The 17,977-nt window shown below is 37.2% G+C and overlaps 1 protein-coding gene across 1 annotated transcript in view; it reads left to right on the top strand.

The window, feature by feature from the left end:
• The window catches only part of MEGF10 (multiple EGF like domains 10), a 104,691-nt gene that overhangs the window by 21,159 nt on the left and 65,555 nt on the right, over positions 1-17,977 (top strand). Inside the window, exons 3-6 of the mRNA XM_080573312.1 lie at positions 5,032-5,158; positions 8,089-8,190; positions 9,133-9,233; positions 17,116-17,208. Of these exons, the coding sequence (XP_080429438.1) occupies positions 5,049-5,158; positions 8,089-8,190; positions 9,133-9,233; positions 17,116-17,208 (406 nt within the window). The 5' untranslated portion in view covers positions 5,032-5,048. The remainder of the gene's footprint in view (positions 1-5,031; positions 5,159-8,088; positions 8,191-9,132; positions 9,234-17,115; positions 17,209-17,977) is intronic.

Here is a 17,977-nt window from a genome sequence, read left to right as displayed (position 1 = left end):
AAGCACAAGTTAACAGGGTTAACTCGATTAAGTTGCGCCAAGGAAGGGCCTTTTGTCATCTCTGATAATCAGGGTGTGAAAGAGTCCTGCAGTTTAGGGCCCTATTGGGTTATCATTTAGCTAATAGTCCCACACATGTTCTGTCAAGAAAAGTTCAGCCTTGCCAGATGAGTTGCAGTTTGGTCTCTTCTGCACTCCCCTAACTGGGGGTGATGCCTTTGGCGTGACATTTTTTTGAGCACTCTTTTCTTAAGACGGTTGCTTTATTTATGTTTGTTGTGATTTTTTGTTGTTTGTTTGTTTGTTTGTTTGTTTGTTTTCAGCCAGTCTAAGCTCTGCGTGATAATTCTGCTATTCATGCTAGTTCATATCTGTTTTATGGGTGAGGTTTCATGTGACACTGCATCCAACTGACTTCCAAAGGAAAATCACCTCCTATTTTTCATCTATTAATTTTCTAATGTACTCAGTAAAAGTCACTTTTTTTTTTTACTTTTTTTTTTTTTTCTCATGGAAGTTAACATGGGACTAAGCATCACTGACAAGATTAGGTCAGGTTCAGATTTTGCTTTGCCTGACATTGGCAGTGTAGTAGATGATTTTATAAACAAATTGTGGCTCTGATGGAGGAGCTGAACTTTGAGAATGACAATACTATAATAATATGGAAAACACTTAACAGGAAGTGAAGAATCAAAGAATTTGCCAGAAAATCTTTACAAAAAGTCTTTACCTCATCTGGAGCTGTAATTTCTAGTGGCTACTAGCAGTCATTAAGCCTATTTTGGGTCTCTGGCTTAGTCATGGTATGGAGATGGTGAGGGCAGAGGTAGTAGCAACAGAGTCTCCAGTAATGAGTGTGTAGTTTACAGATTCAGTCTGGGAGTTCAGCTACAATGGACAGAATGAAGATTTTTTTAAATAGTATTTGCTGTATATATAGGATAGTGCAATGTAAGCATAATTAAAAACAACCCTTTGGGTTACAGCCCAGATAACATTGTTTGACATACTCGTGCTGTATCACTGCAGAAAGATGGAAATGAGTGTTGTAAAACCTTGGATACACCATCACAGAGTATGAAAAGCTCTTACTATCCTGAAGTTCTTCCTCTAGTTATATTGCATGTTCTTGCTGCATTTTTTATGTTGCAGTGGTAAAAATGCTTTTGAAACAGTAATGAGAAAGCTACATCAGCATTTCCCTTGCTCTTGGGTCCATTATGTCATGTTAGCAACTGTATCATCGTATTCTCTATTGCTCATGCAGTTCTAATCCTGCTTAATTCACTAGCAGTCCTTGATTTTGCTGACCATAAAATATTTGTTCACAGCCTTGAGCAACCTTCACTTTCATGTTTTGCATTGCTTTGTCTCTCTCTTCTCCCCCAATTCCACCTATTTTTTTTACCTTTTGTGCAGACCAATGTAAGGGAGAGCTGTGTGCTCTGTGTTCTGCTCATAGCTCTGCTTGGGGCAGGTGGAGAAACTCATCTGAAATCATGACTCAGTTTTCAGTAGATGGAGGAGAAATGTTTGGTTTTATTTTTTAGTTGTTTACTCTTTTTCTAGTTTTGATTTTGGACTGTACAGGAAAAAATGTGTACAAAACTGGCAGCAGTAGTAGTCACAGAGAAGGTGCCTACAAATCTCAGATCAGGTGTAGCACTGCTTAACTGTGTTTATGCAGTACACATACAGGCTTTGCCATCTGCTTACTAGTGGGATGAATATAATTCATCAAACATATTTTAGGTGAATACCTGTAATTTGTAGGGGTATATTTTTGGGGTAACTGTACACCTGTTATACCATCTTAAAAATGAACTTGATAGTAATTTTAATATGCCTCGGGATGATCAGAAGAATTTGTTAATATGACTATTATTGATGACTATTAATATCTTCATTTGATATAATAGAGAGATCACTAGCTAAATTTATTTAATAGGAGTAGAGAAACGCATAGGAATAATCTGCAGATGCTTCATGCAGCTGTGCTGTTCTCCTCTTAGTGTTTGAAAACCGTGGGCCTGTATTAAAGGTTGTGGAAACAGAGACAACTCAGAACTAAACAGACCTTGACCACATATTGCACAGGCCTTGCCTTAAAGATCCTGCTCAAATGGGAGTAAAGATGCAGCTTTGTCAACTAAAGTTTTTTTCTCCAAGGGTAGTATTAAAAATGTCAGGGGAGAGTAAGATTTTAGTGCTTTGTTCAGATATATGTGTTCTGTCGTGCACTGTGCTAATAGTACACTGTAGTGTACAACACTAGGAAGACCTGGCAGTAAAATGCCTTAGGCTCAGTTAAATTAATTGTGTGTTCAGTTGGATGTTGAAGTCATAGACTGAGAGAGTTGTACGTGCTGGTTAACAATCAAAATGACTGGAATATGCATTTTGCTAGCTTCCCTATGACTTGGTCGCTGCCATATTGTCTTAGCCAGCAGTTCTATAATTTTGCTGGTTTAAATACAGTTTCAAAAGTGTCATTTTTTTCTGTATATGCAAACATGTTGCTGGATATTAGAGAGTGTTTGGGAACAACCATTTGCCTCCTTGAAGTTGTTCTTCATTGAGGTCAACAGTGCTTCTCATAGGAGAGGGCTGGATGACTTGTAGAAAGTGTTTATGGCTTGGGGATGTGAATTATAAATATATGCTGTAGTAGGTTGGAGGAGCTTTCTGTTTTAGACTGAATTATTATTTCCCTCATACTTGAACTAATCATTGCGTAGAGAAAGCATTCTGCAGCATGAGCACTTTTAGTACTGAAACCACAGGTACTATGTATATGTATTTAGACAGCAAAGACACTGATGTAGTATTGGGTGAGATGATTTAAGCAATATGCAAGAAGAAAAGTGAATCTCTGAACAGGGCATCTCAGTGCCAACTGCAGACAGCAAGAGTTAAATCAGTCATCTGCATTTTTTATTGCTAATATAAACACTTTAGCAATGCTAATCAGTGGTACTGATTTTCTGTTTTGATTTTCCTTAATAATTAAGCAAAAGATTGGGAATGCAATCAAGTTTTACACTAGGGGGTTCATGCAAATTATTATTTTTTTAATTTTAAATTTTGTTAAATGTATCCAAAAGGAAAGTTACTGAAGTTGAGAAGAAGAAAAAAAGGAAATACAGTTTACAGTCTGCATAATCAAAGTGCATATTTCTAATGAGGGAAATCACCACTTCGTTGAAATTAACTGAAAATACAGCTGCTTTTATTCCTTCTTAAACAGCTCCACATTGATGACACTGCTATGCAGTGTTTGTGCACAGAAACAGTTATAGACCATGAAATGTCCTTCAGCAGCCATGGTTTTTCAAGAGGGATTTAGCAAAATGGGATCATCTCTGTGTCCTCGGATATCTTAAATACAATATTTTCTTTTTTTTTTTTTTTTGTGAGCTTTTTATGTTGACTGCTGAAGAAGTTCTTGTAAAGTAAGACTATTACATCTTTTTATTTTCACAGAATAGCGGACTTTTTTTTGTCTTAAAGTAATTTATTGGTGTGTTTTACTCTATTCTGTTCCATAATATTTAAAGTAAGAAATTTCTATTTCTAGTTATTTTATTTTGTTAAAAATATTTAGAAAATAAAATTAGAAGTTATTTTCTTATTGTCCTATGGATTACACTCAATTATCTCAATTTGTGGTGTGATATCAGAAGCCACATAGTATTAAAATTTGTGTGAAAATGAAGATAAAAGGTCAAATGTTTCCCAGAAATGGATGTTTCAATCATTACAGGTTACCTTCTGCCAGCTTTCATTCTGGCAATTGTGAATTAATGGTAGGTTAGATTTAAAGTGTTTTGGTATGCAAATCAAATCATTTGCTTGAAAACTAAGATAGACCCAGTCAAAGTACTGGGATAATCTTTTAGATTTTTATGTTATAATAGTAACTTTTTTATGAGCAGAAAGTTTTTTCTGTCTGGGAATTTTACAACTGGCATAAAACGGGATATTTATGCAAACTATACTGGGAATTCAACTTAAAAGACCATTAACACTGGAGAATAAAATGTGAGACTGTCTGTTAACAATTTAAAGCAAAGTCATTTAAACCCTTCCCCTGACTGATTAATTTGCTTGCATGGGAATTATTAGTTAGTAAAAGGCACTGTGCCATTTTTAGCAAGTCCTAAGCTGACATTGTATCTACTAATAATGATGTTTAACATCTTGAAGGACTGAGGAGCATTCGTGCATATATATATATATCATTTCACGTATACATTTGCGTAAAAGAATAGCACACAGACACACACGCTCCCACCACAGAACACTATAAAACTGCTTTTTGCTCCTCTGACATCCATCTCTCTGCATTACACTGCTGCGTCACCCCACAGGGAGGCACCTGGGTTGAGGTAGTGCCCCGGTGTTGGGGTGCAGCCTTTCCAGAGCACACCCTGGGCGTCACCCCCTTGGTGGCCCAGGTACTCAGTGCTCTGGCATCCCTAGGGATGTGCAGTCACTGTGTGATTCGGGGGTGAGCTTTTCACAAGAAGGTGCTACGTTGGTTAAAGCTGCTTGAGGTGGGGCTTTATCTGGGGTTTTTAAGAAGTTGGTGCTGCTATCAGTGAATGCTGTAGCATTTTGGTTAAGTTGTCTTCAGGCTTTCTGATGGCATGTTATCAGCAAAACCTTGAACAGGAGTGTTTCTACTCTTGTGGTCTTGAGCAAGTGCCAATCTGTTTTAAAACTGCAGCTCTGTTACCTGGCAGGGATAAGCCATTGCTAAACAGACTGAGCCTGGCTGTCTGCAATGTGATAGGACCAGCTGGCTGCCCTGCTACTTGCATCAACTACTCTATTTGTCGTCTTCTACCACAGTGGGCATGTATTTGCTGCCACTAGGCATGCTTCATGTGTTTCTTGAAGTACCTATTCATATATATCACCAAACCTTTGATTTTATGTATAGCCTAATAAAATGAGTCAATGGTTTTGGCTCCTTTATTGTTTATGTAATAACATTAATGTATTATGTATATTTTTTTCTTACAGGTCACCTTTTTGAAAAGATGGTTCTTAACTCCTTTTTTGGCTTTCCTGTCATACTCCTGTACCATTGGGTAGGGATAACTTTATCTTTGAACCTTGAAGATCCAAATGTGTGTAGCCACTGGGAAAGGTAATAATTTCTTTTATGTAAGACTTTACACAAATTCTGATTGTAAAAGTTTTGGTTTGTTTTGCTTAGTACATTTTAATTGATTTATAGCTTTCAGTTAAATAATGATCTGGGAATAAAATTTTGCATAACCATGTGGGCAAGGTAAGTTCATGCATAACTAAAAGACTATTTCACAGTGGGCTGAAATGCAGCCATCTTTTCAGTAGTGGTTAGGAAAAACACAACAGTGGCACCAGTAATATTACAGAACCATCTAGGGACAAGAAAGAAATTAAAAATAGCTTTTTTCAATTTAAGTGAAAAGGAGCTTTTACATATGCAAAGTGTAATTAGCCATATTGGAGTTTGGCCAAATTTGATTATGCTGATTCTTTCCTTTTCAACATTGCTGGAATCTAAATTAAGATTTGTTGTTTAATTTTTTTTTGATGAGGTTCAGAAATTTATAATGTGAAGCTATAAATTCATCAGTTTAGTTAGTCCAATTGTTCACCCAATTTCAGGTTAATTGCGAGTGGATTGCTCACAGTGGGTAGGAGAGGTTGAACCGCAAGCATTTGTTGTAGTTTTCTTGAGCAAAGATTATAGTAGTGAAACCAGGCCTGAATGTCTCATTATTATTATTTAATTAAGCCCATGACTGATCAGCTAACCCCTGAGACAGTCTAACTGTTCATTTGAGAACATAAGTATTTCCTCCATTGGAGGTAAATTGTTTTTTATGTTTAGTTGCTGGAAATGCCGCTGAGCCACTGTACATATATTTGCAATTGTTTGGGCTAAATCTTTGTAGAGGAAGTTGAAACTCGTATTTGAATTTTTATGAAGTTTGTATATCAAAAAATGTATTTAAGGACTTCCCCCAGCCATTTATTTTAGCTTATGTGCAGCAAAGGTAGGAGCAGATTCTTGGTATGCAATTTGGCATATACGAAATTGTGTATATGAAGTAATTACCATACTAAATACCTGGTTACAATATTCAGGCACAAGCCTAGATTGCTACTTGATACTACTCCATATTGTGTATCATTTGTTAACTGTTCTTATCTATATAAGTGTTTTTTGAGGGAAGAAGCATTATAGTGAAAGCAAAATGGAAAAAAAAACAAAAAAAAAACAACAAAAAAAAATGTTATAGTGCATAATGTATTTTAAAACAAAGTAATTAAAGTCTACAGAAGAAAAAAATACTCATCGAGTGTTTCCAGTTTGTTGAACGAACTGAAAGATCCATGCTGTGTCTCAGAGCAGGCAGCAGGGGAACATGGCTACGAATGAGTAAAACCACCAGATCCCAGTTCATTGCTGCTGCTGTCACTGGCAGCACTATATGCTTTAAATAAACCTACCCCGCCCTGTCATGAAACATTCTTTACAAATGAACTGCGATCACAGCAAAAACGGATGGGCTGAGCATCGTGTCCAACAACAAGCGCAGACGTTTTGTCGGGCTTGCTCTGACAGCTGGACAGATTAGGGATGCTTGCCTCTATATGGGCATAAGGAAAACAGGGAGCAAGTGCTGGGCAGCGAGGAGTAAGTAGATCAGGACATGTTTTCTCTGAGTGTAGGTGATGACATTAGGAGGAGGAGACTGTGGCTTTTACCCTAAAGTAGGTGCTGAGGGGGTCAAAGACAGTGTGAGTAAAAGCCAGACGGGCTGTGCGCTCAGGGTTTTGACTGTTCCCGGGAACCAGCACTACAACAGGAATGGACCACACGTTCCCATATTTTCTAACCCCCTTATGCAACCAAGGACTGTCGGACTGCCAGCACAAACAGTCTGTGCAAGAGTTTTCTAGGGTGATTCAATATTTTTCCCTTCTGCAGCAGGGCTCTGTTTCTCTGGCCCCACTGACAGCTCTGGAGGCTCTGGATTTTCACTACACTCATAATTTGACAGGCAGAAATAATAGATCTTCAGATAATAGATCTTCAGCATAGTACTTCTGACAAAAAAAAAAGTATACTTCTATACTAACACCCACTTTTATATGTAAGTACATTGAAAGACCTTTCCACTACTGATGAAAATGTTTTATTATGGATAGAGCTACAGTTTTAAAAAGATTTTTTTTTTCAGAAAATCCAGTGAGATTTTTCTGTTTTGTATGATAAAAGAAGAAATATAATTTTGTGTCTTTTAACTAGTTCTTCAGCTCTCCAGTGATGTTAGTAAAACAGGAGAAAATGTGCCACACATCTCATTGCCTTGCTGCTTCAGTTAGCTGCTCATTTGAGACAACAACTGCTTTTAAAATTTAGACATAATTACTTTTCTTTAAATGTCTTGTAGTACCATTTCATCAAATGTATTACACAGAGACATGATTGCTTTCTGCATGTATATTTTTCTTCCCTTAGTGGATAAAAACCCTTTCAATCCATATATTCTATTTTATAAAGTTAGCTGGTTCATATTTAGCCTAAACTTGCACTTGCTGGTTTTGTTGCACATGAATATTTTGTTTTTTTTTATACCATTATGTTGAAGCATTTTCTGATGAATTTTGATACATATTTTATGCCTACATTTTTAAAGAGGAAATTAAGAACTAGTAGCATTTAGATAGTAGATAAAAACAATAGCAGACCATAGTAGATCCTTTGTAACAGACAGCATTAGGCTGAAACTGACTAAACAACTTTGCTTGTGAGGGCTTATGGAACACCTTTTTAGCAGACTCCTAACCTTAGAAAGCAAAGAAGTATTTGTCAAAGCCATGGTTGTCTATTGCTAAGTGTGCTATGACTGTGTGCACATCCAGGAGTTACAGGATGTGCCTAAGAGGTGTGCTCAAATATGTGCCTTGTTATCCATTCTAACTACAGCTACTTACTAGAACTTTGTAAAAGACTTAATAAAATCACATGTTAAATGTAAAGGACTTGCTCAATAATCTGTTCACTCTCTTTTTCCCCAGTTATTCAGTCACAGTGCAAGAGTCATATCCACATCCTTTTGATCAAATTTACTACACCAGCTGTACTGACATCCTAAACTGGTTTAAGTGCACACGACACAGGTGATGTATAATTGCGAAGATTGTCAAACTGCTGATATTGTAGATATGTGTAGAGATCTTGTGTCTGTTAAAATCAAGCATGGCATACAGGATATTTTATTTATAGCAACTTCACTTGTGTAGCACTGGTGGTCGGAGTCAACTGAAAAATGTCTGATCCAAGAAAAGTCACATATCTGTCGTCAGCATGTCAGGGTATATCATCCTACAGAGGACTGACAGAAAAAGAACAGGTTAAGAAAAAAGCATGCAATGCATGAAGTGAAATTCTCCAGATCCTACCAGGTGCATTTGTTCAAAAACTTCATGAGATACCTTGCTGCTTTGAATCTCATGTTCTGGGGAAAATGTGTGTTACTTGAAAAGGAAGTAAAAAGAAGGTTGGAAGGCACATCTGGAGGTTATCTGGTCCAACCCCCATGCTCAAGTAGAGCCACCTAGAGCAGGTTGCCCAGGATCATGTCCAGATATCTCCTTAGAGATATTCAAGATATCCTCAAGTGTCTTAACCAGCACTTCTCTTGTCTTAACCAGCACTGTGTCTCAGCCCCCAGAAACCAGACTCTCCCTTGTAAGGATAAACCCCAGTAGACTTTCCTTGGGAACTGACACCAGTAGTGATCAGGGAAATGGATTTGTTTTGCCAGACTTTAATCTCCATTGGGGATGCTAATGGTGAAGGCAATGATACTCTGGTTTGTGATTTGGTTAAGTAGCCAGAATCCTTAACTTTACTGCTGTCTGTCCACCCATGGAAATAAAGCTTGATGTGGAACCAACAAGACTATTAAATACAACAACAGATAAATAAAGGTCTCTTTCTGGAGGGTTTTTCCTCTCCTTTTACTGATATCTGAAGATTTTAAAAAATCTGTAAGTGTATAAATGTTTTAGTTTCTGAACTATGAAATATAAGCAACAACCATTCATTCTTTTCTTTAGAATCAGTTACCGTACTGCCTACAGACATGGTGAAAAAACGATGTACAGACGTAAATCCCAGTGCTGCCCTGGATTTTATGAAAGCAGGGAAATGTGTGTCCGTAAGTCCAGTTTCTTTTTGCTTTGAAATTCCATACATTCATTGCAGGGCTGGTTTGGCTCCCTTTCAGGGGTGATTTGTGGGAGCTGTGTTACTGGGGGCTCAGTTATTCATCAGTGGTGCGCATGCAGATCTCGTTGAAGTCAATTGGTGTTGTGCATATGGAAATGACAGGATAATTGGATCTCAGAAGTCTAAGTAACCAACCTTGATGTGATTCTCACTAATGATTATATGGCACATTACATCTCAGATAGCACAAGTGTCAGAGCATTTTTGAACACAAAAAATAAACACCGACAAAACCAGTAGGGAAATACAAGGCAGTCCTCCTCAGCATGGGCCCTGGTTGATCCCTGAGCAACTCTCTCTTGCAGATACGAAGGTCTGTAACAACTGTTTGAAGGCAGCAGCACCCTTTTGTAGGGCACATGCTGCTGTCTCCAAAGCTTTCTAAACCTAAACTTTGAAGAACTCTGTCCAGACTGGCAGTGCCCCTGGCTTGGCTGTCTTTCTCCCTCTTGTATAGCCTTGTGAAGAACCTAGAAAGGTCTGATATTCATTCAAGATCACAGTAGAAAGGAAGAATTAAAAGAGAGGGTGTGTTAATCCAGAGCCTTGAGAGTGTATGTGAGTGGCTGAACACAGGTCATCTGGAAAGTTGTTCAAAGCTGTAGGGCAGGCTGAATAGCTAGGTGCTTGCACTGGCAGGAGTGACAGCAATGAGCTTGTAATAGGTGAGCACATGTGAAGGGCAGTGTGTCCTCTGAGATGTGTAAATGTGTACAGCTAAAAATAAAATTAATTCAGTAGTATTTAACATTATTTTCCCCTGTGGATACACATGTACACAGCATGGACTGTAGCTTTTCCAGAAGTCAGGACATTGAATATGTCTTCAACTTTTAATCTCCTTGAAAAACTGGTCATATCAGAGTCAGTCTTTTGTCAGTAATGTCATTTGCTATATTGACCTGCGCATATACTTTTATTAGTTTTAGGGGACAGAATGATCATAGAAAGCAGCTGTCTCCATTCATTGGGTTTGCTTCAGCTGTTCTAATGAGATTTTTTAAAAAACGGAGCAACCCTGATGAACTCCGTCAGAGGGACTGAGTCAGTAGCTGATTTGGGGGTGAATGTAGGTGTCTTTAAGAGCAGCCCAGTGAGGGGCTGGAGCCTCTGGATTGTGGGGGCTGGTCTCAGCTTGCTGCCCAGTTGCTGAGCAGGCCTGTGCTTGGCAAGCCCAGCCAAGGGAAAATTGTGACAAGCCCTACATACTGGGAGAGCCGCAGCATGTATGCTGCCCTGTCGGATGTGTAGGCTGCTCATGCATGAAGATCAGCCTCGTGTCCCCCCAGCCCAGGCCTGGTCCCAAGGGCCTGCATGGTGCAGGCTGCGGGTGGGCTCCTGCCGTCCTGGGGCAGGCCACCACAGGTCACCACATGTCTGTCACCACACATCTCCTGCCTAACCATCTACAGCATGCTTCTTTACCTGGTGCTTTTCTCATCTGAAAATGGGAGAAACAGAGATGAATTCATAGGTTTATTGTCTCCTTTACTGCCACAACGACAGTGGTGAAGCATAGTGTTCAATGTTTGGAGGAGCTTCTCCAGCAAAACACTCTGCAAAGTAACGGATAACAAGAGATTTGACATTGCTGCTGGATTTTGCAAACCAGTTTAGGAGAAGTCAGTGCAGTGGATGCACCTTTGGTCTCTGGTAAACAAAGTCTGAAAATTAGTATCAGTAAGTACATTAAAATTACTTATTCAACATAAATGTGAAATAGTGCCTTAATTTGGAAAAGACCTCCAAGATCATCTGGTACAACCATCCCCCCGCCACCAATATCACCCACTAGACCATGACCTTAAGCACCATGTCCAACCTTTCCCTAAGCACCCCCAAGGACGGTGATGTTTTTTGTTTGATGTTTTGTTGTTGTTTGTTCCTTTGCTTGACTTCTCAGTTTAAAAAGCTCAATTAGAAAATTCTACTGGCAGATGATTTTGGTATGACTCAACACTTTAGTGCATTTAGTGATGAAGTGAAATCTTGTGACTTCCTTTTTAAAATACTAATTAGGAATTTACAGCATGAATACTCACCAGTGCCAATTGTCCTAGTGGTAGTACTTACTAATGATAGTGCTACTGCACTATTGTGGGAAGAGAATTACTTGTCACTGTATAGAGTCATAGCAAGAATGTGGGAACCTCATATTGCTGAAGTCTCTAAATGTTGTATTCACAAAACGAAAGAATGACCAACAGCCAGAGAAAAGCATGGGCTGAAATTTAAGTGGTTTACATATAGATTTTTGATTTTTTCCGAGTTCAGTCTGAGCATACGAATTTGAATTTGTCTTAGCATATAAGTTTTCTTTGGAACTGTGACTCTAACTTTCATACTTGTTCCTGAAAACTTTCAGTTTCAGGTGCTTCAGTAGGTGACACTTGTGTTAAGATTTCACTTTTCGGTAAAAATTAAATTTGTGTTTTGTTTTTGGATTCAGTAAATAAACTCATATGTGGAAAATATATAAACAGGCCTTTTTATCACTTAAACAATAATTTGTATTTTGTTTGTTCTTCTCTAAATGACAAATAACTGTTGTAATGTAAACTGTTCAAACCCAGATTCAGAGTTTTAGTATCATCTTTTAATTAATGCCATTGATAAGCCTATGTATCGTGCCACAAAGTGAAAAATCAACAATATAAGTACACATATGATCGCTCAAAAAAATCCAAATTCTTGCACCTTTTAGCCAAGAAACAGTCAAGTAACACTAGTGGCAGAGACTATAACAGAATCAGATATTGTTAGCAGTATCAGCAGAAAAATATCATCACACTGTCTGTTAAGGTTGAGGTATTTACATGGATTGCAGTTCTGACTCGTGTCTTTTATTTAGTTAAATGAAGGAAGTGTAATGCATTGTGAATATTGCAGCTCTTTTTTTTTTTTTTAATTTTTATTTTATTTGGAATATGGATGCTAGTCTGGGCTACATGCTGAGACCTTTTTATAGAAAGTGTATAATTGTTATTAGTTATTTATTTATTTACTTTTAAATTTACAAAATCCATCCAATTTTTACCATGTTTCTGAAACAAAAGGATTCAGCCTTTAAGATGTCTTCTGGTGGCTTTGCTGTAGATTAACGCACGTAAAGTAGATTCATCCTTATAGCATTTTGGTAGTGTGAACACTGACTTACCGTTTCTGACAACATAGCAGGATTAAGCCTGTTGAATTTCCTTGAGAAAGAAAACGGAGAATAGGCAGAATTTAGGTAGAATTAAGAAGCTATCTTACTACATAACTGAATTTCCCTCACCTTAATAAAAACAGACGTTAAACACAGAAAAAAAAAAAAAAAGAAAAAAAAAAAGGATTAACCAAAGGATACGTTCTAGCATACAATATGGAATTGAAGAATTTATTTGAAAGAACACATTTACAATGTAGTTTAAAAGTTATGTGAATTTCATTTTTCACAGAAAATGCTGAGGGACCATATTTTAATTAATTTCAAGGAAGTTGAAGTTAAACCTTGTACAATATGTGGAAGAGTTCTTTTACATTTCCAATCTAAATTGGTTTATGCATTCAAATTTCATTCACAAAATTTTGAGGACTTTAACAGATAAAGAAGCTTATTTTTTTCTTGAAAAGGGATATATCTCTTCAAATTACTCTTTCTGAAGACTAGGAATCCAAAGCAGGATACAATGGTATTAACAAAAATGACAAACACAGAGCATGCAGTCATGCATGTGGTATGACTTCTTTTGTTGGAAGTGATTTATGTGAAAGAAATAATACGGAGATTTACTTACAACCCAAAAGCAGACCTCGTTCAGGTATCACTTTTTTCCTTCTAATACGAATTCTCAGTGCAGTTGATCAGAATTTTATTTAATATGAGATTTATTTAATGAGATTTCAGGCATGAAATTTCATGAAATCAGGTATGTCTTCAGGTAGCTGCTTATCTGATGTTGTGACTCATTTGTTTAAAAGCTGAAAGTCTAAATTGGGAACCATAGTGGATTCTCCTGGTCATTTACGTACATAAATAATTACAGGCAAAATAGCTCAAGCTTTTGTTTGTGTTAGTTGGTTTACGCCTGGCTTTTCAAAGGGAATAAATGACAGATAATATGATCATAAAAATGCATTCATGAACTTCCATTAAAGATAAAAATAGCCTTTTCACATTTGATTACTGGAAATTCTTCTGTATCTTCTTTTAACATCAGATAATGTAATGCACAGCTGTCTAGATGTTGTCTGTGGTGACTTATCATTAAATAACTTCATATCACTTTCTTAATCACAGAGAGCAGATTCATAAAATGCCATTCAGAAATTTCAAGTCTTATCATATTCTGCTCTTCATACATGCTCTAGTTCAGAAGTGGAAGTGGCATGAGGCACTGGAGTTACTCCACTCAGCTGTGATACTTTAAGTAGGTATCACAGCGGAGGAGCAATCTGCATTTCCACCGCAGGTGGTATGGTGGTGCCCATCAGCATATAAGCAGGTATTTGAATTGTAATCCTTTCTTGAGTTGGAGCACTCTCTCCCTCCCTTCATTGGTATCAGTATAAGCCACGTAATCAGCATGTAAGAATGGCAACTTGATCTAAGATTGCATTACACGTGCTATGCTTCTGGCACGACTGGCTTAACCCCCCTTAGTATGAAGCTATGGTGCTGCAGCATGTCTGTGATCATTTTTGTGAAGCCCTTGCCTCACATTGTTTTCAGCTTTCTGTACTAGTTGTGTGGATGATCTGCACAGGTTACACCTGTCTTTTCATGTTGATTCACATTGCTGAGTTTTCTCAACAGGGCATTATCATTTGGCTGGGTGCAGAAACACCAGTGCCTGCAAGTGAGTTAGGAACAGGGACGAAGATACGCTTGTGTCTGGGGAACTGGGCAGCCCCTCCTGCACGTGCATGCAGCAGCAGGTGTTTTGTAGATACTTCAGGTTGGCTGATGATACTCTGTAGTCAGAAAAAGCAAATCTACCTTACGTGTTTAAGAAAATGAAAAAGATGTGATGTGCTGAAATACAGACCTATAAGTTGGACAAGGCAAAATTTTAGGGAAGATTTTGAAAGAAACAATAAGACACAGAAGAAAATGGAAAATAAGATAAAAAAGCAGGTATGCAAGTGTAAGCTCTGATTGCTTTTTGTATGTTAATTGATTTTCCATTGCAAAAGAATAAGATAAGACCTATGCAATTTACTGCTGTTAGTGAATTATTGGTGCTTCTTTACACTGCTCATTATCAAAGAGACTTCACATCAAGTTTTTCACCTGTTCTTGCCCATAAGTATTTTCTTACATCTTGTCTACGAGAAAAGTCTCTCTGTTCCTGATGTAATTCAGGTCTTTTCAGCTTGTTCACTAGTGCTTTTCTCATTGCTCTCACCTTACACACTTTCTAGGTCATGTAGTAAATTGTGGCGCTCTCGTCCCAGTGTTCAGTGAAATGATCTTGGTATATATGCTGTCTCTTAAGAATGTTAACTACAATTCAGTTAATAAGAATCAGTTAGTCCAGTTAGTGTCTGGAGAGTAATTTCTTTTGGTTACAAAATAGGTATATCCAGAATATAGAAGGAAAGTGTCCATTGATCAGATGTGTTTTGGGGCACTAAGTAACTTAAAAAAGAAAAAAGGAATACTGGAAAATTATTTTTTATAAATCTTGAATATTTTTGAAACATTCTTGGCCTTTGTTTAACTTCTTCAAAGTAAAGAATTTCATGTCACCCTTCTCAGAGAAAGAAATTTGTGTATTTGTATGCCACACACACATATATATATGTGTATATATATACACATATATATGTGTATATATGTATATATGTACACACATATATATATGTATATATATGTATGTATGTATATATTTGTATGCCACACACATATATATGTATATATATATGTGTGTGGCATACAAATATACAAATTTCTTTCTCTGAGAAGGGTGACATGAAATATATATACATATATATAATTTTAAGCGATCTTTATAATGTTTATTTGGAAACAACAGTATTTACATTTTAAAAGGTCTTTCAGTGGTCCTTATCTCATGGTTTTTTAATTGCTGAAGCTAGCAGAGGTTTGGCTGTCAAAAATGTATACAGTGGTAATGATGTTGGGTAATGCGTGCTGGTATTCAGTAAGTTTATTCAGTAAGTTATTCAAACGTGTGCACAGAGCACGTATGTGCTACCTCATGTTGTCTTACGGTTTACTGGGAAGATTTTTCACACACTTGGTTTAGGGAGAGCTTCATTGGCCATGTCACCACTTATTAGGCAAGAATCTTCAACGATGTAAGTAATTCATATCTAGATGTAAAACCAATGGAGTCATGGGACGTATTATTTAGTCATTATTTCCATAATAGATAGAGAACAATGAAATGGCTTTGGGAGTATTAATAGACGTTAATATTTTTTATCTTTTGACATTTAAAAATACATATTCTCCCTGTTGAAGGTCATTTTAACACACATCTGGAAAGTAGCTTATTAAAACATAAAAGTTGCAAAGGAAACCTAAAGGCTGTAATACGTAATTAGTGGCTGGGATCCCAGATAACCAATGATTTAAGTAATACATACTGTTGATCTCTTTGTGGCTTTCTTTCTTTGTGACCACACAAAATATAAAGATGACTATCCTGCTTCATCATGTTTAATTAGAAAAAATATCACAGGACGTTTTGCAAGTATTTGTCCCAATTATTGTATAGCATTTTCAATCTGTTCAGAACAGCAATGATTTGTGTGGTCTCATTAAACTTCTTGTAAACACCAACTTTGTCTTTTCCCCATTGTGCACCTTGTATTCATTGATACACTGATCACATTCCTGTCATATTTTTTTTCTGGAAATGTAGGTACAAAGAAAATTCTCATCCTGTGCACATTTTTTAAGTTTTATTGTTGTTTGAACTGGATGGAAATGATTCCAGTGTATATATTTTGGAAGGCTGAGGGCATTTCCTTAGGAATATGATGCCAACAAAGTTGATGGTTGCCAGTTCTTCCTCTTCAGTGTAATGTGAGTCAGTTATGTTGGTGTGCTGGATATAGAAGCCATTTCAAGTTTTCTTTTTGTCAAAATGGGGTGTCAAATAAGACTTATTTCAAAATAAGCCTTAACTGCAGAATCACACACATACATTCTTGCAAATCGTAACAAAAATAATAATGAAAACTTTTAAGCAGCTCTGCTTATCACTTATTAAAAAGGTTGCAGTGATTCATAGGGTTTGTACCTTGTGCCTTACCTTAAGTGTCATCAGTGTTTTGTTGTGTTTTATATGAACTGTGCAACCATTCAGAAAAATCAATATTAAAATACTGACGTGTTGCAAATCATATTTTGTCCATGCTGTTGCAAGAGAACCACACGTTTTTTGCTTGCAGTTTTCCCTCTTTCTTAGTGTAAAGGGTTTGGTTTCACCCTTGCTCAAGCAGGGCCATCAAGAGCAGGCTGCCCATGACCATGTCCAGGCAGCTCTCTAACCTAAATTATACTGTGACTGTTTTTTCATTAAATGTGGACAATTTTCTCTTTGTTAAATGCAGAAAAGTATTTGAGCAGCAGCAACCTGGTTTAGTTGGATCCTTCAAAATACGGAAAAATGGAAGAGACAGAAATCAGACAACTTATTTTGAAGAGCAGCCATCAAATATTAATGTGCTAATATTTATTTTACTTTTAAACGGTATTTGAGGCATGAAACATCTGGAATGAGAGTAAGTTTTGAATATTTTTCCAAGTGTTAGGAGTTGTAATTTATTTTTATTTTTATTTCCTTCTCTGACAGCTCACTGTGCTGACAAATGTGTCCATGGTCGCTGTATTGCTCCAAACACCTGTCAGTGTGAGCCTGGCTGGGGAGGACCCAACTGCTCCAGTGGTGAGTTTTCACCTGCTTCTGCCTGTCTTGGGCTCTTTCCACTGTGTTGTCCTCTATTTTGGGCGGATTATCACTGATCCTGTGCTTGGTCTCCTGGTCAAGGCGTTTGTTTTGAGTTATCAGGTTACTATGTGTGGTCTGATTTTTTTCTTCATTTACTTGCAGACAGTGTTACCTTGTACCAGCACCAAATGTCTTGAGCTATTTTGTGCTCAGAAACATTCCAGAAAGTACAGATCTTAGTATCTGGAGTAAGTAAATAGTTATATTTGAACAGTAAAATCTCCATTTTTTTATTTTCTTGCTCTGTGAAGAATGATGGTGCAAGGTCAGGTATAAAAGCTATAAGTAAATCTTCCAGACAACCCTATCTTCCTTTTTTTTTTTTTTTTTTTTAACCAGCTGTGTTCTTCTCTTCTCTGAATACTTCCTCCCTGTTTGCTCAGTCTCTTTACATTTTTCTCTTACTTCAGTCATCTTTCTCCAACTACCTTCTCTTTCCCCTTTGCCATGAGAGTGTGTGCATAAGAGAAGGGAAGCAAGAAAGGAGTATCGAGGACATATGTAGGAGGAGTCTGGGACACTTTGATATGGTGTCCTGGTTGATGTATGGCTTCAGTCACACATCAGCCAGCTGGTGGTCATACTTAATAAAGAAATTATGAAGGTGGAGGCCATCACACACTTGATACAAGAACATAGCAAAACTATGGAGTGAAGTACTGAAGTAATAGCAATGGATGACGTTTTTGGGCATTGCCATTTTCTG

Source organism: Anser brachyrhynchus (genome assembly GCF_964034855.1).
Source record: "Anser brachyrhynchus genome assembly, chromosome: Z".
Classification (NCBI taxonomy): Eukaryota; Metazoa; Chordata; class Aves; order Anseriformes; family Anatidae; genus Anser; species Anser brachyrhynchus.
Note: the sequence above shows the minus strand (reverse complement) of the source record. Positions and strands in the feature narration are given on the sequence as shown.